Source organism: Meleagris gallopavo, chromosome 19, assembly GCF_905368555.1.
Source record: "Meleagris gallopavo chromosome 19, MGAL_WU_HG_1.1, whole genome shotgun sequence".
Lineage (NCBI taxonomy): Eukaryota > Metazoa > Chordata > Aves > Galliformes > Phasianidae > Meleagris > Meleagris gallopavo.
The window spans coordinates 154,824-176,438 of record NC_139422.1 but is presented as its reverse complement, the minus strand read 5'-3'; the positions used below and the strand labels follow the sequence as shown (position 1 = coordinate 176,438).

The window sequence follows — 21,615 nt, the reverse complement described above, 5'->3', positions numbered from 1 at the left end:
TAATTCTGCGATTTGTGCAGTTGGTCACCTGTGAAGCCACGTATATAATGACCATACCTCTGCTTTTCCTCTAAACAGAGAAAATAAAAAGAGGATGACTAATAATTTACCATCGTCCTACCCGACACATTCTTCAGGACAGCAATGACTCCTGAGCCTTCAGGAAAATTTTATTGTTTCCACTTTCTCATTATGAGCAGGTGAGCATGAAACCCATGCAACGTGATTTGGACTTCAGTCAGTAATTTGCCTTTTTGGTTTTCTTCTGCTGCTTGAATTTCCATTACTGGGGCAGAGGAGGCAACACCTTCTCCAGAAGCAGAGCTCTGCTGCCTCGGGCAGCCCAGCAGCACCTGAGTGTGGCTCCCATGGCTGCACTCACTGCCAGCTGCCGGCTGGCGCTCCGGAGTGCTGCTCCCACGCTCCTTCCATCCTTGCAGATTTCACCCAGCTGCTGATGATACTCGCTTCTAACTTGCGTGCCTCTATGACAGATGGAGGGTCAGCTGGGTTGTGGCCGCTGGGGACAACAGAGAAGCGTCACAAAAACTGAGTATGCCCTCAGCAAGCTTGCAGATGACACCAAACTGAACGGTGCAGTCAATAAACTGGAGGGATGGGAATCCATCCAGAGGGACCTGGACAGGCTGGAGAAGTGGGCCCATGTGAAACATATGAGGTTCAATAAGGCCAAATGCAGGGTGCTGCACTTGGGTCGGAGCAATCCCAGGTATTTATACAAACTGGGGGAAGATCTCCTTGAGAGCAGCCCTGCGGAGAAGGACTTGGGGGTCCTGGTGGACGAGAAGCTGGACATGAGCCAGCAGTGTGCGCTTGTAGCCCAGAATGCAGCCAGCTGTGTTCTGGGCTGCATTAAAAAGGGGTGGCAGCAGGGAGAGGAAGGTGATCGTCCCCCTCTGCTCGGCTCTTGTGAGGCCCCATCTGCAGCACTGCGTCCAGGCCTGGGGCCCCCGGAGCTCTGGGAGCGGATCCAGAGGAGGCACTGAGATGGTCAGAGGGCTGGAGCAGCTCTGCTGTGAGTAAAGGCTGAGGGAACTGGGCTTGTTCAGCTGGGAGAAGAGAAGGCTGAAGGGAGACCTCATTGTGGCCTTCAGTGCTTGAAGGGAGCGGATAAACAGGAGGGGAATGGCTGTTTGTGAGGGTGGGTGGTGATAGGACAAGGGGGAATGGTTTGAAACTGAGACAGGGGAGGTTTAGATTGGATATGAGGAGGAAGTTTTTCATGCAGAGGGTGGTGAGGCACTAGAACAGGTTGCCCAAGGAGGTTGTGGATGCCCCATCCCTGCAGGCATTCAAGGCCAGGCTAGATGTGGCTCCGGGCAGCCTGGGCTGCTGGTTGGCGACCTGCACATAAAGGGGGGGCGTGGGGGTTGGAACTAGATGACCTTTGAGGTCCTTTTCAGCCCAGGGCATTCTATTATTCTTTGAAACTCTAAGAGCTTTTGTATTAGGTTTAAAAAAGGATTCTTCTTGAATGATGCTACAGCATCATGGTATCCAGTTCTGCTTAAATAATATTATCTCCTAGGTCCTTGGCCCAGGGCAGCTGGGAATTTGCTAAAGCAAAGATCAGTACCTCGAAGCTGTCAGTGCACACATACCGCAGATCCAGGTGATGAGCACCTCCTTGAATGGTCACAGCAGTCAGCGAAGGACTCAGGCTGCTATTTATCTGGAATGAGAGCAGCAGAGAGAAACTCTCACCAAATGACCAGGCAAAACCAGACTTCAGTTCTGAAAACTGTCTGTAGGGCTGGGAAAGACTGGGGAAAAGCATGAAAAGAGATCCATGGTGCAGCCGGTACCGTGCTCGCAGGATGTGTGGGCCAAACCCATAAGATAGAAACTGTCAACCTAACCCAGCACAGGCAGGCTGAAACTGCAAGCTCCTCATGGCCTAAGCAACCTGCTCCTTTTATTGCTGGCACTGCTAAGGCAGCCTGCAGCAAGGGATGTCTGCATTATAATTAAGAGCTCAACTAACTATGCATCCTGCTTTGGGTCCTTTTTAACCTGAGCTCAGAAGTTTTGTTGAATCTAAACTGAAGTGCTTCTTGCTTCGGCTGCTGGTTACAGCAATTGCCTGATCTCACAATGTGGAGAGGGGAGAAATCACAGAACACTGAATTGACTGAGACTCTCTCAAAACAGAATTGCAACAGGTTCTCAGAATTATAAGATCGCAGAGTGGTTTGGGTTGGAACAGACCTTAAAGCCCATTCAGTCCCAAGCCCTGCCACAGTCGGGGCACCTCCCATCAAGCAGGTTTCCCAGGACCCTATCTGACTCAGTCCTGAGCATCCCCAGGGTTGGGGCAGACCAGCCAGGCTCTGGGGTTCCCATTGAACCTACCGCTCCAAACCTATCACTGCCACAGCATCATTCCTGGCTGTGGCATCTCACTGCTCCAAGTGCCGTCATTAATGTCCCCAGGGACTGCAGCATAAAACAGCCACATGCAGAAATTCACAAGGGCTAATGCTGACCAGCAGGGCTGCTCTGAAAGAGCCGTGGGCAGCGCCTGCCCCAAAAGGCAGCTCTCTCTGCTTGGGGGCAGCAGTGCGTGCGCTTACCCCACCTCCAGCCCACGGGTCCAAGTCTCCATTTGAAAAGACGATATTGCTTGCACTTTTCAAGTCTGAAATTCAAAGATGACACGTGAGACCCTCATCCCTACCCAGCAACCACAGATGAGAACTTCCTATTTCCATCTCGACCTGTGTCTGTCCCCACAGAGCTCAGCCAGGTGGAGCACAGGGAGAGAACTGCACAGCAACACAAAGGGCTGAGCAGGCGGCTCCTCTGCAGCAGACGCACCTCCTCCCCAGAAGTTGATCTGCAGCCACTGCGCTCGCGGCCTCACTCGCCATCGGCTCCAACAGTACTGCTCTCTCATGGCCTCTGTGAAGGGCATCTCAGGGAACATGTCTGTCACGTTGTTGCTGTTGAAAGTTAAGTTGATCTCGGTACACGCCTGAAACAGAACACGAGCTGGCATGGAGGAGGGGTTGGCGCAGCATCCCTGCTGGCATCCCCAGTGCCTCACCTGGTAGTCCCAGGCCTCAGCATCCGCACCAGTGCCGCAGCCTGTGGGGTCAGCGCAGGGCCGGTACAGCTGGTACACATCATAGCACTGCACGGAGCCGGAGGAGTTGTAGAACACCCCTGCCAAGTGGGAAGAGCACAAACAGACCCGTTGGTGTGGACCCTCTGCCGCTGCATCCACAGGCTCCGTGCAGGCCAGGACCAGCTGGGGAGTGGCTGGGGCTGCGGCAGGCACAGAGCAAAGCACCAGCTGTAAGTCACGGTCGCAGCTTTACACCTCACTGCTGCCTGTGTATTACAGCCCACTCTGCAATGAGCTCTGCTCACCCCGGAAGCTGTGACCATTCGTCAGCCCCTGCACCTCCAGCCCAACTCTCTGGCACCGTGCGTGGGAAGCATCCTGAGACCCAACTGAGATGGGTGCAACTGCTGTGACCGTCCCACCCTCTCCCTGAAAACTGCTGTTGTGTGAACGCATCAAATTGAACACAAGGGCCGATGTGGGAGAGTGCATCCTACACAGGATTTTGTTTGACTGTTGTTTAAAAAGGGAAGGCTGGCATGTGCAGGCTTGCCCCGATGAAAGAGCACCTGCCCAGCAAAGCACTGCTGGGGAGGGCCGGAGGAACAGGCTGCTTTTGTGCAGCGGGGCCGTTACCGGACAGCAGGGCAGGAATGCAGTTACACCAGTGACTGCCTGCTGCTGCAGAGCCAAAGGACCACAAGTGCCGTGCGGCACCCAGCACTCCGAGGAGGTCTGTGTGCAGGCAGCACCGCCTCGGCTGTCCTGGAGCATGAACCTGCAGACCTGGGGCTGCTCCTGGCCTATGTGCTTCTAGGGCAATGCTGTTAGCTTGCAGACAGCATGGGGAGCCTCGGGTCTGACACCTACCTGGAGAAACTTCTGGAAGGCATCAGCAGGCTTCGCACCCAGAAAGCACTGTGCGATGTAACACTGGAGGCAGAAGGGGTTTGCTTTCCAGCACACAAGATCATTTTAGCATCAGCAAGTAATTACTGCAAGATTCTATTTGTTGGGAACGCGACAAGGATGGGGAGCGCAGATGGAAGCATCCGTCTGAACACTGTCAGTGCCGTGGGGCTGAGCAACGTCCTCAGCTTCATTTACTCCAACAAATTGGATCTCTCCTTACAGAACATCGAGGAGACATTCAAGGCTGCAGAAGCCCTGCTGGTTGGAGAGGTGATCAAACTGTGTTTTCAATTTCTGGAAAGCTGCTTGAGTGGTGAGAACTGCATGGACATTCTACGCATTGCCAAAAAACTTGGCCCCATAGAGCTGAGAGAGAAGGCCATGTGCTACGTAGGGCAGCATTACAAACAGTTCCTGGGCAATCCTCAGAGCCTGAAGGATCTTGACAGAGGAGCCCTCTGTGAAATCTTAGACAGGACCACCACAGATGGGAGCAGTGAGCTGGAGCTGCTCAGAGCTGCTGTGAGCTGGCTGCAGCACGACCGCACGCGGCTGCAATACATGGGGGACATTTTAAAGCGCATCAGATTCCCTCTCATTCCTTTCTGTGATCTGCAGCGCTACATCCAGGAAGTCCCTTTGACGAGGCTGGACTGGGGCTGCTGCCGGCTCCTCCAGGACGCCCTGATCCACCACTTCCAGCTCTGCACCCAGCTGTCCCGGCAGACCCCACACACCGCCCTCCGCTCCGCTTCCCCCGCACTGCTCATTGCTGGCGGCAGAACCACCACCAACAGCATCTGCAGGGAGATGTGGGCTGCAGAGCAGAGTTGCAGCACCTGGCGCAAAGTTGGAGACCTCTGCGTGCCCCTATACAACCACTGCATAGTTGTCATCGATGACTTCCTCTTTGTCTTGGGGGGGCAGAGCACATTCGATCCCACAGGAAAGCAGCCATTAAATGAGGTAAGCCAAGAAACTTTTAGCCTTGGAAAGGAGCAGGGGAGGAAGGGGATCATTCTGCTGCTCACTGTAGGTCTCCCACCTTTCCATGTTAAAATACTACAACCACAGAACATCCTGAATTGGAACAGACTCTCAGGGATCACCGAACCCAACCCGGCCCCACGCAGCACCACCCAACCCCCAGCCCTATGGCTCAGAGTGGTGTCCCTGTGCTCCCTGAGCTCCAGCAGCTCGGGGCCGTGCCCGCTGCCCTGGGAGCTGTGCGGTGCCCAGCCCTATGGGGCACAGCAATCCCCCAGCCTCACCTGAGCCTCCCCTGACAGCTCCATGCTGTTCCCTTGCCCCATCACTGTCTCCGGAGAGCTCAGCGGGGCAGCCCCTCCCCTTTCCCGGTGGCAGTGCTCAGCCAGGTGCACCCCAGGGCAGAGTTGGCCCTTTGGGCCGCAGGGCACAGTGCTGCTCACACTGCCTTTTAGAGCCCTGTGCAGTATTAGGAGCCCTTGGGAGCGCAGGTTCCAAACTCTGGTAAGCGGTCAATTCCTGCCCCATCTCATCTGCTCCCACTGTAAGCTGTCCCACTAATCCAAACAGAGCCGTCATGAGCTCAGCATCTCAGCAGTCTATCAAGCAACCACACAAACCTTACCCCCAACCCATCGCTGCTGCGGCAGGCACTGCCATTGGGGGCACAAACTTGAAGCCTCCTGCACTCAGCAGCTGCAAGTGGCATTTCCTTCCCTGAGGCAAAGTCAGGAGGTGGCTCAGCAGCAGTGGCACACATTCAGGGATGCAGCAGGGCCACAGCCCATGCCCAGCTTCAACAGCACCTGGTTCTGCAGACCAGACTCTCCTATGAGCTGGGCTTGCTAATCAAGACAACAGGATGGAGCTCAGGGGATTGTTTAAGGTTGGGTAAGATGTAAAAGCTCAGCTGCCCTCTTCACTACACATTCAAACAGAAGCAGAGGTGTTTTAAAACAAACAAACAAACAGTTTTCAGTAGATGTGTGCTAGCTGGCTTTCATAGCTTAACATTTTTCCATCAAACCAAGTGTTCCAGCTCCTGCTCTTTGCAGGTAGGAAGCGCAGTCTGTTCCCAGCAGCAGAGCCTCGTGAGCTCGCTCAGGGCACACAGGGCTGCAGGGTGTCAGCTCCAACAGAGGCACTGCTGTTCAGCTCTCTTCCAGCCTCGAGAAAACTTGCATCAGTTCCTGAAGCCGGGCGCCTGCCTTCAGTTCATGGCCTCCCACATGCTGTGATTCCAGGTGTTCCGATTCGACCCATGCAATGCTTCCTGGCTCCAGCTCGCCAGCATGCTGCAGCGGCGGACGCGCTTCCACGCAGACGTGCTGTCCGACCACATCTTTGTGGTGGGGGGTGGGACGCTGCTGGGGACCCTCACCCACACCGTGGAGTCATACCAGCCAGCTGCCAACAAGTGGGAGTTTGCAGCTCCCCTCCCCATACCTATTGCTGACCACGCAGGCGCAACCCACAAGGGAATCCTCTACATTTCAGGTGAGAAGTCTATCCCAAACCAGCTTATTGCCAGAGCTCAAGCCTGCACCCACACCAGCAACAGCCACAGCTGACATCCTTTTCCAGCTCCATTAAACACAAACCCACTGCCAGCCTGAATGGCCTGAGCTGTTTTCTTCCCACAACATTAAATGCAACACCTCCTGCTTGCAATTCAGACTCCTGCTTAGCTCTGACCTTGCAGTCCTGCCAAAATCCCAAAGCCTCACTGGCAGGAAGGCAGACCAGGGGCAGGCAGCTGTAGTGCTGCAGATGGGATTAAACTCAGCTGTTAATCCACATGGGAGATGTGGCACTAACCCACTGAGCTGCTGAGATGTGCTAACCCAGAGCCAGGGATGCATCCCCCTGCTGGGGAGGGGCTGGGGCTGCACGAGGAGCTGGAGGGGGACAGGACCGACACAGCAGATCCAGGCTGGCCAAAGGGACATCCCAAAGCATACAGCATTGTGCTCAGCAATAGGACTGGGGGGAAAGAAGGTGGAAGGACAGTCACAGGGAGCGATGGCATTTCCCACCAGGAAAACATTACATCCCCTGCTTTCCTGGAACATCTGCCTGCTGATGGGAAGCGGCAAACAAATTCTTCATTTTGCTGCATCTGCATGCACAGCCTCTGCTTTACGCAGCAAGCTGTCTTCACCTCAATCCATGAGTTTTATCTTTATCCCCCGACCCCACTCCTCTCCCCCATCCCACTGGTAGGGAGTGAGCATGCATCTGTGTGAGGCTCAGCTGCCCACTGGGGTTCAACCGCAACTCACGCAGAGAATGCACAGAGCTCAGGAGATGGGTATGTGCCCAAAATGGAGCATCATCTCTGCTGTTTGCAAGGACTCTCTGCAGATTGGAATTCAACAGGCAGAAAATTAAAGGTATTCACCCTTCCAGAAGCAGCATCCTTGTTCTGCAAGGAGCTTTTTTGTAACACAGCCCCAAAATAGGGAGAACCCAACAGAGACGAAGATAACAACAGCAATGGCAGAGTGGCTCTGATCTTCTGACAAAGGTCTAAAGCTCAGAGAATGGTTTCCTTTTAAAAAAAAAAAAAAAAAAAAAAAAAAAAAAAAAAAAGCAAGCATCCTGTAGCAGGAGAGGGGCTCATGGTTCCTGGTTACACCCTGAATACCCCAACAGAAAAGTCTTTTGTGGAAAACTGTCTTCAGACCGAACTGGAACAGGTTCCTTCCTTTACAACATCTAGGAAGCTCAGGGTTGTAGGTTGTTTTTTTTTTTTTTAATGTCACATGGCATCAGTCCTGCTAGTATTGCAGAGGGTTTGGTGCATGCCTGAGATTGACAGACAGATGTTCCAGCCCTGTGCTTTTCCCCCAGGGGGTTTCTCAGCAGGCAGAACTTTACCAGACACCTTTAGCTTCCTCCCTCGCCTCCGGCGCTGGATGCACAACCGTGCCATGACCTTCCCCCGCTGTGATCACGGGATGGCTGCCACCAAAGATGGGATCTTTTGCATCGGAGGAAGGACGCTGAAAGGAGTAAGCTCATTTGCTCTTGTAATACCAAAACTGATCCAAAATGGAGTCTTTGTATGGCTAGGCCCTGGTGCATTACACCAGAGGGATGGACAATAACTGTGGTGGACTGGCACAGCAGCACATCAGTCACACTTCATTAAGAAAACATGCTTGCCATTACAGCTGTGCACACTAAGAGTTGCCCTGCTGTCACACCCCACGTGCAAGAGCACAAAGCAAAATGCAGGATGCAGATGCAGCCTGCTGCTGCAGGAGAATGCCACATAACTGGCTGTGCACCTGTCCCAGAAACACTACCTGACCTCCTCTGTTTGTGCTGGGTTGGCAAATAGGAGAGAAATGGACTGCAGTGAAGGCACCAGTGTAGATTTTAGGAGATATGGGTTTAAGTCCTGGGAAGAGGCCAGTGAAGCCTCTTCAGACTGATTTCCCATCTGTGAAAGCAGTGCAGCCTGCTGGGGAGGTGACCCACACTCTATGAGGGAGACGCTCCTTCCCTGCAGTCAGGACAAGTGAATTCTGACAGGCCATTCAGCAACGCCTGCTGGAAAACATGAAGGCTTGTGGCTCAGCCCAACATTAATGCTGTTTCTTTCAAAGGAACAAAGGTATCTTAAAGCACTTCTTCACTGAGAATTGACAGAGATCATCAGATGTGATGATCAGATTCTTCCAACCACACAAGCTCAGTTGCCTCCCACAACTCAATGCACTGTAGCTGTCTTCAGATGAGATCCTCAGTAACGTGTTTAGTCTATGCACTGCAGGCAGGACTTCAGTTAAATCACTCCCAGTAGGCCCCCATGGCTCATTCTATTCATTCTCCAAGAAGAACAAAGCTCTGTTAGAGCATTCTTCAGTGGAACTTTGGCATTTTATTTCATTTATTTTGATGCTCTGATTGCAAAATTTGGATTGTAAAATGCAGCACCTTGAGCTTCATTCAGTGCATGTTGAGACACTGGATTCCCCCACCACAAACCAAGTAAGCCTGACCCGACACTGACACCACTTGAAGCACAGTCAGATGGATCTCTCTGGTCTGATTCTTTGCAGGTGGAGCAATGGATTCACGTCAGTGAGACAGAGTGTTACTGTCCTGTAAGCGATCAGTGGACAACGCTCACACTGTCCCCGTTCAGCCGCTGCCAGTTCAGCATCGCAGCCCACGGGTCGGTGCTTTACCTCACGGGGGGTGGATTGCTGCAGCACATGCAAAAAGACGACAGCGTTTTCCTGTACGACACCAAAGGGCAGGTATGGAAGAAAGCCAGCTCCCTGCCTCGAGGTCTGGTTGATCACACCTCCTGCATGATTAAGCTGCCCCAAGCAAACGCAGCTGGTGAGATGGGGAGAGGCACAGAGTTCTGCCTCACCAGCAAAAGGGAGAAACCAAGTCTCAGCTTGTTAGCTGCTAAGAGACAGGAGAAGTAGGATGTGGAAAGCTCAATCAGATGTGACAGCCAAGACCTTAGTATCTTACCTACCTGTCTAGCTCCCCAGCCAAACGGTTTTAGCTGTGATTCAGAATTGATACTCCTGAAAGAATTTTGGAATCAGCCTCTAATATTTTCCTTACAAACACTGCTGACTGACAAATTAAATACTCGCGTAGATAATTAAGACTGTCTTGCCACTCAGATAGGACTGCAGGGCCCTGTGACAACAGCCTTGTCCTCAACCAGCAGAGCAGAGAACCTCCTTCAGCAATCGTGACTCAACCTGTAACTGCTTCAGTCAGAGCATGGGTAAATCCATCAGAATGGAGTACCTGGGACGTCATCTTGTGGACAGTCAGCAGGGGAAGGGGCTGCCATGGCTGAAACTCATACAGTACAAAAGATCCCGGGGGAACTGGAGCCGTACCAGTTCCCACAATACACAATCCACACAACGAGACAACTTTACATGTGCTTCTGGAGAACAACATTTTAAATAAAAAATCCATCTGATAAGATTAACTCACCAACAAGAGCTGCCAGGCCTTGAATTGGGTCTGTGTGGGCAAGGATTTGTTCACAGCCAACCTGCATGAGACACGATAAAAGCAAATTGCAGACAGGACAGACAACAGTCTACCCTGCAGAGGGCTAAGCTGGAATTTAAAAGCATTGCTTGCACAGCTGATGGTTCAGCAGCTTTCCAGTGGCCAAAAGCAACATTTTCTCTTTCCCTCCAGTAAAAAAATACATAGACATAGGGAGAAAACAGCTGTGTGGAGGTCAGTGATAACCAACAGATCTTTCCTCCTCCAATCAGAGTATTTTAAGTCCCTTCTCACGCAAACTTTCAACAATTACTTCCATTCTACCATTTGTTAAACAGCCCCTAGGAAGGGACTGCATGGCAGGGACAGCATCTTCTGTGCCCTGCACAACACAGCCTGTGTGATCCCATGCATGCATTTTGCTCCAGGTAAGATTTCAACCTTCCTCCCAGCTGAACTCTTTGGCACAAGGCCAGAGGCACATCAAGTCCCAACAGCAGCACCAGGCTGACAGCAAAGCAGAAGAGTCAGCCAAGAGTTGCGATAGTGATTGGTGATCAGGGTCCTTTTTCAAAAGAAACTGGTGTTTGTAAGCCTCCCAGGCAGCTTTCCCCACACTTGGCCCTCACAGAGGCAGGCATTTCTCTACACTGCACTCTGACGTACGCCATCTTCCCTGGTGATTCTAGAAAAGGGAGCCTTATTTTCAGGCCTATACCAAGAAAAATGCGCCTATAGAAATGTGTCAAGGTGGGCTACAACAGAACAGTGTTTTTTGAAAAGCTGCAGGTTTTCTGCATTCAAAAGCTGAAGCCAGTGTGGCTGCACAGGCCTTTGCGTTCAAAGCAAACACAAAGCACAGGAGGTATGGCTCAGCAGGCCCTCCCAACAAGCCTTACAGCACTGCATTACAAACAGCAGTCGCTACTTAGAGAGAATTAAGACATGCAGATTTACTGTCAGGGTGGAAGGGCTGTGACATTCACCACTGCTTCTTCACATCACCATCGCCTGGTGCTGCACACCTGGTGCTGTCCCACACCATGCAGCCCCCAGCTCTGGTCACTGAGGTGCACAACCCACCCTGCACACACAGCAATTCTCACCTGTGTCCTGGTACTCACCTTCACTGGATTAGCAGGGAGGTGCCCCATAAAATCGGTCTTATAAGGGTAGTCCATCATGGCAATCATGGTGAAGGCATTTCTAGCAAACCCAAAAAGCTGGTAAACATCCTTCTTGCTAGAAATCTTGTTGCATGTGGCCATTTTGCTGCTGATTTCATCATAAGCTGCAGAAGGAAGGCAAATGAAAGGCACAAACTTCAGAGTAAATTGTGATCAGGCTTCAGCATCTTGTTTCACTTGGAGTAATGTGATATCAGATCACATAGGTGAGGTTTCCAGTGAGGAGGATACATTACACCTAAGTTTACAAACACAGATATTCAGGCACAGTCTTCCCCTGTGGCTTCATGACCCTGTGCTGATCCACAGCTCTCATCTCGCCTTGCTGAGCCACAGTAACCTCCCTGGGGAACACAGTGGCAGCAGCACGCTCCTAGCCAGAATGTTCCAGATGGATGCAGTCAAAGCTGCTCGCTACAAGGCTTTCCTGCCCAGCACCCTGCTTGGCAAGCTCCTTCTTGCTCCCTTGGGCTCTGCTGGCTCCCACCATTGCTCGCTGTGGAGCCGGGCAGGGCAGCTCATCAGCCAGGCTCAGGCAGTAGAGCAGAGTACAGCACAGATATCTCAGTGGGAAAAAGAAGCCCCTTGGGAGCAGGAAGAATTGCCAAGGCAACAATAATCCTCACAGAGCCACCGAGGGCTCCTGAGATATGCCTTCAAAACCTGACGTGATACAGAAAGTTCAGCTGGAGTCAGGAAATCTAGCTTTTAAGAAATTAATTCCAGATGTACTTGGACAGGTTTGCATTTCTGCTGGAAGAAGGTGCTCCTTTCATCTTCCACCTTCCACACTGTCAGCTCCTGCCTGTTCTCATTCTACTCAATGAGCTGTCCCACTGGAGCCTGACTGGAGCTATGTTTGGATACTCACTTGAGTGACAAAACCTTAAATACAACCACCATGCTACAGAAGACACAGTGCCAGACAGATCTCCAGTACCTCAGCCACTGAAGAGTAATGTACTTTCTGTCATGCAAATCTACAAGTGGTTTTGGATTAAGGGCAGCTCAAGGCTGCCCAGCAAACAGATCATGAACTCATCATGCTGCTCCAAGGCCATGCAGGGCTCCCAGGAAAAGCTGCACTGAACCATGATACCAGTCTGATCTAAAGGGACAAAATTTCAGTCTCTGTTCTTGATATCACCTAACTGTCCAGTGCTGGAAATGAGAGAGACCAACGGCTGCTATAAGCTGTACATTGCCTTCCAGATATGTCCAGTAACATGGACCATACTGTGGTCACACTCACCAGAACAATTCACAACAGCATGGTTGTTGAGGACAAGCACTGGCTGAAAGATGAGGCTTTACTGGCATCAAAATGCAGATGTTGTGGATTTTTTTATTTTTTACTGCAGAAAAGCTGGTTTCATTAGCAACAGTCCATAGAGATGCTTTCATTTTGGTGTTACTTACTGATCATAACACTAACCAAAACTATCCATCAAATAAAAATATCAGTTATATGAGCAGAAAGGTCAGATGAGCATCTGCACTAATTCAGCCAAACCAGTTTAAGACCTAACAGAAGCGAAATGGAACCAACTTCATTTCCCAACCCTGGCCTGCCTGCTGTGCGGTTGTTTGTCCTTACCTCCGCTCAGGAACAGATCTCTGATCTGCTGGAAGGCTCTGCGGACAGCAGTGACACAGCCTGGGATGGACTTCTGAAAATCCTGAAAGGACAGAAATGTCGTGGTGTTACAGCTGCACAGAGGATATGCCAGCAGTACTGGGAGGTGGCAGCTTACCAGCCTGGAGAGGACAGACCTGGACCTGCACCTCCAGATGCGGTGACACCACTGCTCCTGCCTGCAGCTCTGGGCAGTCAGCACACCCCAGCATAAGCTACACCTGCACAGCTCAGAGTGAGCAGCAGCTGCTGCACCAGATATCTGCTGTCAGACAGAACCCTGTGTGCCCAGAGGAGCTGTCACACTGAACATGAAGCCATCAGATCACACACGCCTCAGCCAGGACATGGAACAGCCACCAGGCTGCTCGGCCCCAGAGCTGCTGCTTTAAAACACAACCGTCCTCACACCGCCCCATGTCTACAAGCAGGAGCCACATGGGGCTGAGAACCACAACCAGCCAGATGGCCAAGAAAGCTGTGTCATTTTTTCTTGGGAAAACCATTACTAAACCTCTTGACACAGCACTTCAAGGTATGTCTGAAGGGCTGTGGCTGTTGCCACAAGCCATTCCTGTCACTGAAGGCACCAGCAACCCAAACTCTTTCTCTTCTACCAGTTCGTAAGGCAGTTTGCCATCTGCTGGCAACACATGCTTTGTAGTAACAATAGGAACTAGCAGGGCTCTTTCACAGTGCCCTCAGCCTCCAGAGCAATGGAAGGTAACCCAGGAACTTTTCTCAAAATGACACCACCTAAAATGAAAACAGTTGTGGCACCTCTCTTTGATTCCTCTCTCTTTGTCTGAAAGTCTTGCAGAAATCACTTTGGAGTTTACATGGGCATCCCCTTTGCAGCACGCTCTCGCACACATGTTCTTCACACAGCAACCTTTGCTCTGGCTGTAGGGAGGGCAGTGGGCACATAGAACCTGGCCTCATGTAAATGCCATAAAAAATAACATGTATGCTCCTTGCTCACTCCCTCTTCCCCTCCCCAGTGAGCTGTAGAATCATGAAACGTGCTGGAGATACTCAATAAAAGTCACTGAGAAAATTCTTTTGAGACAAGGCACTCTGACTCAGAAGCAGAGAGCAGAAGAGAGCTCCTGCAATGATTCATGAAAGCTCTATGCCTCGATTAGCATTAACATCTCTGGGGCACTCGTTCACTTCTTTCACCAAGACGAGCAGAATTCAGCCTTCAGATGTACAGAGTGCTGCAATTTAAACATGTGGAAGGAATTACTTTGAGAACAGCATGTTTAGGATCCCAGCCCAGGGGCTGAATTACCATTGCAGAGAATATGTTTTAAAATGAATGAGAAACATTTTTTTTCCTCCACACAAAAAGGTCAAAGTCCCAATTTCAGGGATGTAATGACTCACAGCACATTCACGACTGAAGCAAGAGCTGTCAGCTGAACAGGGCTTCTTAGAAGTAATTACCTTCCTCCAGGGAAGAATTCCCACTGCTGAGCCCATTACATAATGGAGCAGTACTGTATGTTTTGTTTTAAAATGTGCAATTTTAAGGCAAGATGTATTTTGTTCTTTAAATACTTAAAAGTTTCAAGTGCTTGAGTTTGTTTTATTTCAACAAAACTCTTCTTCCTTTACACTTACCAGTAGTGCCGTTTGTGCTGTAAAAACCTGCATTAAAATAAGGTTTCATGTATGCAACAAGGTTACAAGGACCACATTTCATAACAGGTAGTTCACACAAAGCCATGTGTGTCACCTGCATCTAGAAATTCATGTCTGAAAGAGGCAAAAGAGGCCCTCTCACCAGCTAGTAAATTTCTATCAACATGAACTAAATGCAAGTCAGTTATCAGCAATACCACCTTCCCAAGTATCCTGATCTCCTCAGAATGTGGAAAGACATTAAAGTTTTGGTTTTGAGTGAATCGAGGACACTTTGCAGATTTTTTTCGTGAAATTAAGATTTTCAAACTCTTCATTGAAAATGTAATTCTGGAACTAAGGACCTGCTGTAAATAATCCATACCAATGCAAAATATATTTTTGAAACAGGGTTTGAAGAATATATTATCAAAAGGCTTCAGCCAGACACAAAGGGAAACTTTCAGACTTGTAATTTGGCTAAGTTACTAGAAATGGGAAAGGGAACTGTTATTGACACTAAAGGTACTGGAACCACTTTGTGCTGCTCGTAGGAGCAGTGGCCCTGAGCTGCCACAAACACAGCAACCATCAGCCATCATGGTTGCAGCCACTGTTCTTCCTTGCAGGTCTGCCCAGCAGTCACACTGTAAAGGTCCGTGTCTGGTTAAAGGCACTGAAAAGAAAAAACCCTGACTTCTTACAGGAAGGATAACGTTCCTGAAAAAAGCTACCACTTACTGCTGTTACATCTCTGAAGAACTGAGTGGGATCTCCAAGTCCAGCCACAGACAGCACAGGAGCACTGGCAGCTAATGCCCCATCCACAACATTTGGGTATTTCATCCTCAGGTAAGCACTCAGCATTCCTCCATAGCTGGCACAGGGGAGAGAAAAGTGTTATTTCCTTTAATAGACAGTTAATGTTATGAAGATGGATGTTCAGGCCTGTAGTCACAAGCTCACTTCACCCAGAGCAACAAGAAGCTTAGGGAAATCCATTCTCATGTGGAGAACAAAAAAAGAACCAGTTATGGCTGATGAGCAGCACACTGTGTTCTTACCATCTGCCCCCTAGACCCTCAGGTCAATTCTTGCAGGAATACAGGAGCCCAATTTGCTTCTGCAGACAAAGGTAAATGCTGCCCCAATTTCCAACACCACTGCATTTCCAAGACCTGACAGCTTCAGCACAGAGCCAGCTGGGGCTCAAGTCAAGTGTCATTGCTTAACGGGGGAAGAAGACACATTTCCCCAGAGGATTATAAAGATTGTCTAAGCAGAGAGCATCCCTGATCACTACAGAATAGGCAACTCTGCAGTGCTGAGGGGCGGGTGGTGATCATCCTGAGCAGCCCACGTAGCAGCAGCACAGCAAATAATGAGAGACATTAACAAAGGTCACATGAAATCTCAGAGCCACCTCGAGAGCTTCAGCCACAAGGCCACAGGTCTGCAGATGTATTGAGGACTGCTTGACAAACCCAAGGGCACAAAAGTACTCAGATGCAAACTGCTGAGGAGTTATTCTGAGGTCACTCCTGGGGGTGTTACAACCCTCACACCCAGGTAACAACTGGTCTGACTCTGAGCTCTTCACTTGCAGTTCAGAGGTATTCAAGTCCCACATCACTCAAGTGTAAAGCAATGGATTCTTCTCTAAGCCGACCCTTGGAAACAGGTTGTAGCTGAAACCTGACAAAAAATTTCAGTTCCACTGATTAAAGTCTAGTAAAGCCATAAGCAACTGAAGGGGGATTTTCTTCCCCATGGAAATGTTCTACTCCAACACTACTATACTTCCTATATTCTTCAGACAGGTTTGGTGCTGTTCAGGGCTGCTGCATATTTAGCTCTGATTTACACAGCAAGAGCTGCAGTCTAACAGCTTGCAGGACTCACTGAACACACTCTTCCCTGCCCAGGACTGTTCCTGACGTGTTTCACACCAGCTTTGTCCTGGTGGTCATGATACAGATACCACCATGGTCTGTGAAGCGTAACCGTGACTGAATCCTTTTTAACTCACTGCAGTGCCTGAGAAGCCCCTCGTATTCACTGAAAACCTTTTAAAGGGAAGTATCTCTCTATATAAACATGGGAAGAGACGTGCACGACCCCAGTGCAGCTGTGACTTGAAACAGAGCAAGCACTCTGGGGAAGGATAGCTGCTAGGAAGCAGGAGCAACCAAGCAGTACAGTGCAGAGCAGGATTATAAAGGAGCCTACAGTGAAAAAGTCTGCATGCTGCTAAAGAGGCTTGTTTTAATAAATAGTCAGCTGATCTCTCAAAAGAATATTTTACCAATTATTACTTTTCTGTATTTTTCACGTAGAATGTTCTGATCCTACAGGTACAATTTCCCACCTTCTGGGGTTCTGGCTGACATTGAAGATGCCTAGAAACTTTCAGTATCCAAAGCAAAGATTCTCAAAGGCAATCACAAGTCAAGACTAATTTTTTATGGTACAGCTGACTGGGCCCTTGGGGATAAGCCCCCAAAGAACTCAGCCACGAGCACATCTGCTCTCTACAGAACAGCTTAGAGCTCTGGCTCTCCAGCAAGCTTTAAAGGCAAGCAGACCTCTAAGAATAACACAGCTGTGTCTGGGAAAGGATGCAGAGAAGGGTATAACTATACACAACATTTACCTGCCTCCAAAAGCAATGACAGGGCAGCCTGCAGCTCCATACTGCTGCTTAAGCTCAGTAATTAGCACTGCATAGTCAGCGAGGGCTTGTTCCACAGTGAGCAGATGAGTATTCTTTATCTGCATTGACTCAAGTCCAAATGGAAGAGATTTCCCATAGTACCTCTGAAAGCAAAGAGAGATAATGCAGAAATGCTGGTGTCTCCCTGTCCTCACAGCTGGGATAAGTGTGCACAGACAGGAAGTGGAAACAGCACACAGTATCCACTAATTCATTCATAACTGAGCAAGTACCTTGTCTCTGAAGCTATCTTATATGAGATAAACAGAGACCTCGAGAATATATTCTCTAGACTCTAGAGAGGACGGACAAAAAAACAGAGCTGCTGCCATGATGAGATTCCATGGCACCTACGCCCCAGCTTCATGGCAAGAGATGCTACTATTCTTCTGGACGTGGAGAAAGCTGAAGTTGGTAATGTTAGCACAACTCTTCAGTGTGCACAATGACTGCCATACTCACGTGCTCAGCAAAAATCACAAGAGCTTGCTGCTGCTCTGCTAATTCAAATATGAAGTCTGAGTTCTCAGCAAAAGTCCAGATGTCGCCTTCATTGCCAGTATAGAAGAAGATTGGTCCAAATCCTTTCTTCCAGAACTTTGCTGAATGAGACAATTGATAGAAGACATGAGAAATGTGTCAGAGCACGAAAGGACTCATTTTGGTGTGTCTGGACAGAAGCTTAACGAGGAAACACTGTGATCCCCAAGGGCTGTGCTGGGAAAGCAGGTGTCAGAGAGAATGTGCTACAGAAACCCCTCCCTTGCCCAGGGGTGAGGGCTCCCATCAGCCCACTACGTGGCTTTGATTTTACACTTCTGCATAAAAACCCTTAAAAGTGTCAGTAGTGCAAGACATTTGGAAACGGTTGCCTCCAAATGAGCCAAAATTTTGCCACCATTTCCATGTACATACCTTTTTTCAGTCCAAACCATCATTTTGACACAGATCATTTTTCCTACAAAATGAATGTTGCAGAACTGCCTGCCTCTTTACATTGCTCTTACTGTGATGTGTAACACAGAGCTGAGCTGTGAGTAATGCTTATTTTAACTTCTGACCTGCCTATAACTGAACACAAACTGAGACCAGCAGGATAAGCTGGCTGACAATGGCGATACTTGCTTGTGTAACACACCACTGTGTTAGTGCCTGCTGATTTCAGGAAATATTTTTAGCTTAGCCTTAAATTGCATACGAACTAAAGGGGTTAATAAATAGCTTTCTTCAACAACAGATCTCAGACTATCAGTTAAACATGGATTTCATCTCCCCAGGGGAACCTCCAACAGGTTATCCTACGAACACAACTGCAGCAAAGATTTTCCTGAACTTAATTCTTGGCATTCTCAATGTAGATTTGCCAGAGTGAGCAGTGGCTTAGAAATGGGTTTGAAATGCTTTGGTAGTGAAATCGTTACTCTTTGTTAACAAAGTGCCAGGTTTTAGAAAGGCAGGAAATGGAAGTGCTATCCTTATTCTGGTATTTCTTGCAATACACTCCGTGACTCCTGTATCATACAACAGAATTGTGAAACCATTGAGGTTGGAAAAGACCTCTAAGATGATTTAGTTCAACAGTCTGCCTGCATCAGTGGTGCCCACTAACCTCAGGGTCAGTTCACACCTTCCTGAATGCTCCCAAGGACGGAGACCCCATTGCTCCCCAGGCAGCCTTTGCCAGTGCCCAAACACACCTATGGAGAAGAGATTCTTCCCACTATCCAACCTGACCTGTAGTGAACAACAACACATGGCAGCAAAAAGACTGCCCAGAGACATGGTGGAAGCTCCATCCCTGGAGACTTTCAAGGCCAGGCTGGATCAGGCCCTGGGCACCCTGATGTAGCTGTGCACATCCCTGTGCACTGCAGGGGAATTGGAGTGCGTGACCTTTAAAGGTCCCTTCCAACTGTAAGGATTCTGTGATTCTGTTACAGCTTGCTTAAAGAGATCCCTATTTATAGGCTGAAATCTGGGGTAACTGCCAGCTAACCTCAAGCCAGTCAGATGCCTGGTTGTGAAACATGAAAAGCCTTGTGTTGCACAAGAAGCAGAAGAGGAGGAAAGAAACTGCTCAGTGTGCTCTGTTTCTCACAGCTGCTATTCAGCTTTGCATTTACAGAATCTGCCCCAGCAAGACATGTAGGTAAAACGTAAGACTTTAAAAAATGACTGCTCTGAAGCAGATGATCCCAAAGTTCCATTACCAAAGGCCATTTGTGAAGTTTCAGCCCTGGGCACGCTACCAAAATCCCTCTTGATGCTTTGATATCTCTGTGCTGAACCGATCCTGGAGCATCATATACACAACCAGGTGTCAGTGAAGACTGTGCTGTGTGACAGGAGATGGGAGGCGGTGAAGTGAGGTACAGTGGGTGTGCTGGGCAGCACTGCCTGAGCTCTGCACCGTGCGCTGGTGCTGCTCACAGCTCTGCTCTCCCATTGCATATCTCCCTTAGGCACACGGGATTCAAGCACATCTGCTACCGGTTAACGACGTTATTATGAAAGCGACAGCGTTTCGTTTGGAAAAGCCTCCTCTCTCCTGTCCCCAGAAGATCGCTGCTCAGGCAGGAAGCCGTCGCTCAGCACGGTGGGCAGCGTTGCAGCTGTAGGGCTGTCAGTGATGGGAAGCACGGAGCGGGGGGGGGGTGGAGGCGCCTCTCCGGGAGCGGAAGGGGGTTTGCAGTGGGAAACGCGCGGCCCCGCCCCCCGCCGCTCGGCACCCAGCCGGCAGCCCGCCCCGGCTCGGCACCCACCTGACAGCAGGTACCGCTGCGGGAAGGTCTCGTTGCCATCGGCCTCGAAGCGGAAGTGGTCTCGCACCTGCGGGAAGAGCCGCTCCTCCAAGCCGGGCCCCGCCGGCCGGGCGGCTGCAGGAGGGAACGAACCGTCAGCACCGGGACACCGGCAGCGCCCGCCGCCGCCCCACGGCCCGGCCCAGCGCGGAGCAGCCCGAAACGCCCGGCGCCGCCCGGTCCGACTGAAGGCTCCGGCCTGGAAGGGGCCCAGGGTTCAGGGGAAACGAGGGGTCCCGGCTCGAGCACCCACCGGGAGCGCCGCGGCCCGGCGGCAGAAGCGAGAGAAGTAAGAGGAGCAGCAGAGGCGAGCGAGTTCCCATAGCAGCGCTCTGCTCCGCTCCGCACGTGGACCTGACCGCCCGCGTGGAGACCACCGGCGGCTGCGCACGTGACTCCGGCGGCAGCACGTGACAACACGTCTTTCCTCACGTGACCGCGCGGGCGCCATGCCTACCGAGGCGCCGTCATGTTGTCTACCGGGGCATCTGCCGGAGTCTTTTTTCCGGCGATCGCCGCCCATGCGCGAGTAGGGAGTCGGTGTGGGCAGACAGGGTGAAGCCAGAGCTGGAGCAGACCCTTGAGGTTCAGGGCTCTAAAAGAAGAGGAACGTAATTGTTCTCCTTACAGGCCTTTATGAAGAGTGTGGGGACATCCGTAAATACTGAGGGATGAAGTTGTCTGGAGTTGTGGAAGGTTTCTTCAGTGAGGCCTTTTGTGTAACTGTCCCAGTCAAAAAGCATCTTCAGAAATGAAAGTTCCTGCTTGTGGGTGGAACAAAAAGCCAAAGCTTTCTGATACATGAAAAGAGAAATAAATAATCCAGTTTTGTCCCTCCCCTGTCAATAGTCGTAGAATCCCAGAATGGCCTGGGTCAAAAAGGCCCACATGCTCATCCAGTTCCAACTCCCTGCTGTGTGCAGGTCGCCAACCAGCAGCCCAGGCTGCCCAGAGCCACATCCAGCCTGGCCTTGAATGCCTGCAGGGATGGGGCATCCACAGCCTCCTTGGGCAACCTGTTCCACTGCCTCACCACGCTCTGTGTGAAAAACTTCCTCCTAACATCCAACCTAAACCTCCCCTGTCTCAGTTTCAAACCATTCCCCCTTGTCCTATCACCATCCACCCTCACAAACAGCCGTTTCCCTCCTGTTTATCCTTCAAGCACTGGCAGGCCACACTGAGGTCTCCCTGCAGCCTTCTCTTCTCCAAGCTAAACAAGCCCAGTTCCCTCAACCTTTCCTCATAGGAGAGCTAATATTATCAGAAGAGCTAATATTGAGCTTTTTACTTTTTTCCCCCCGAAAACACAGGCAGAAGCACCGTGTTAGTTTCAGACTGCCCGCCCTGGGCCGGTTCCTCGAGCACCCCTTGGAGGGAGCAGGGCTGTGTGTAATCTTGTGGCCCCAGCGCCGCAGGCCTGTATTTTAGAAGCCTGTATTTGTATTTTGGCCTTTCACTTAAATTACATCAATCTGTCCTCTGTCTGCCCCAGGCCAATTATTCCACAGCTCTTGCTCTGGAAGGATGGGACGCTTGTTCTGTCTGAACGGAGCGCTGTCTCTGCATCCCATAAGCTGTGGTTCTCCCGTAAGCCGCAGTGCTGCGCTGTGGATCGGCTCTGTTGTCAGCCAAAAGGCGGCTGATGTGAATGAACGGGCTTC

General features: G+C 50.5%; 2 protein-coding genes across 3 annotated transcripts; one reads left to right on the top strand and one right to left on the bottom strand.

The window, feature by feature from the left end:
• Positions 1-152: 152 nt before the first annotated feature.
• Positions 153-20,381, bottom strand: DPP7 (dipeptidyl peptidase 7). 2 transcript variants are annotated; one of them, XM_085239734.1, is made up of 13 exons: positions 20,205-20,381; positions 19,913-20,026; positions 17,613-17,752; positions 17,091-17,254; positions 15,179-15,314; positions 12,773-12,854; positions 11,113-11,279; positions 9,968-10,028; positions 3,068-3,186; positions 2,839-2,995; positions 2,595-2,659; positions 1,623-1,693; positions 153-520 (listed from the first exon to the last, which is right to left on the bottom strand). In XM_085239734.1, the coding sequence occupies exons 1-13, from the start codon at positions 20,272-20,274 to the stop codon at positions 379-381; spliced, it is 1,488 nt and encodes a 495-aa protein (XP_085095860.1). In that variant the 5' UTR covers positions 20,275-20,381; the 3' UTR covers positions 153-378. The 2 variants fall into 2 exon arrangements, 1 of the variants encoding a protein (XP_085095860.1); XR_014887355.1 differs by lacking the exon at positions 2,595-2,659 and having other exon boundaries at positions 435-520.
• Positions 3,440-14,387, top strand: LOC104913644 (kelch-like protein 9). The gene is made up of 4 exons (XM_010720669.4): positions 3,440-4,966; positions 6,232-6,484; positions 7,841-8,001; positions 9,058-14,387. Exons 1-4 carry the CDS (start codon positions 3,932-3,934, stop codon positions 9,433-9,435), a joined length of 1,827 nt encoding a protein of 608 aa, XP_010718971.1. The 5' UTR covers positions 3,440-3,931; the 3' UTR covers positions 9,436-14,387.
• Positions 20,382-21,615: the final 1,234 nt, after the last annotated feature.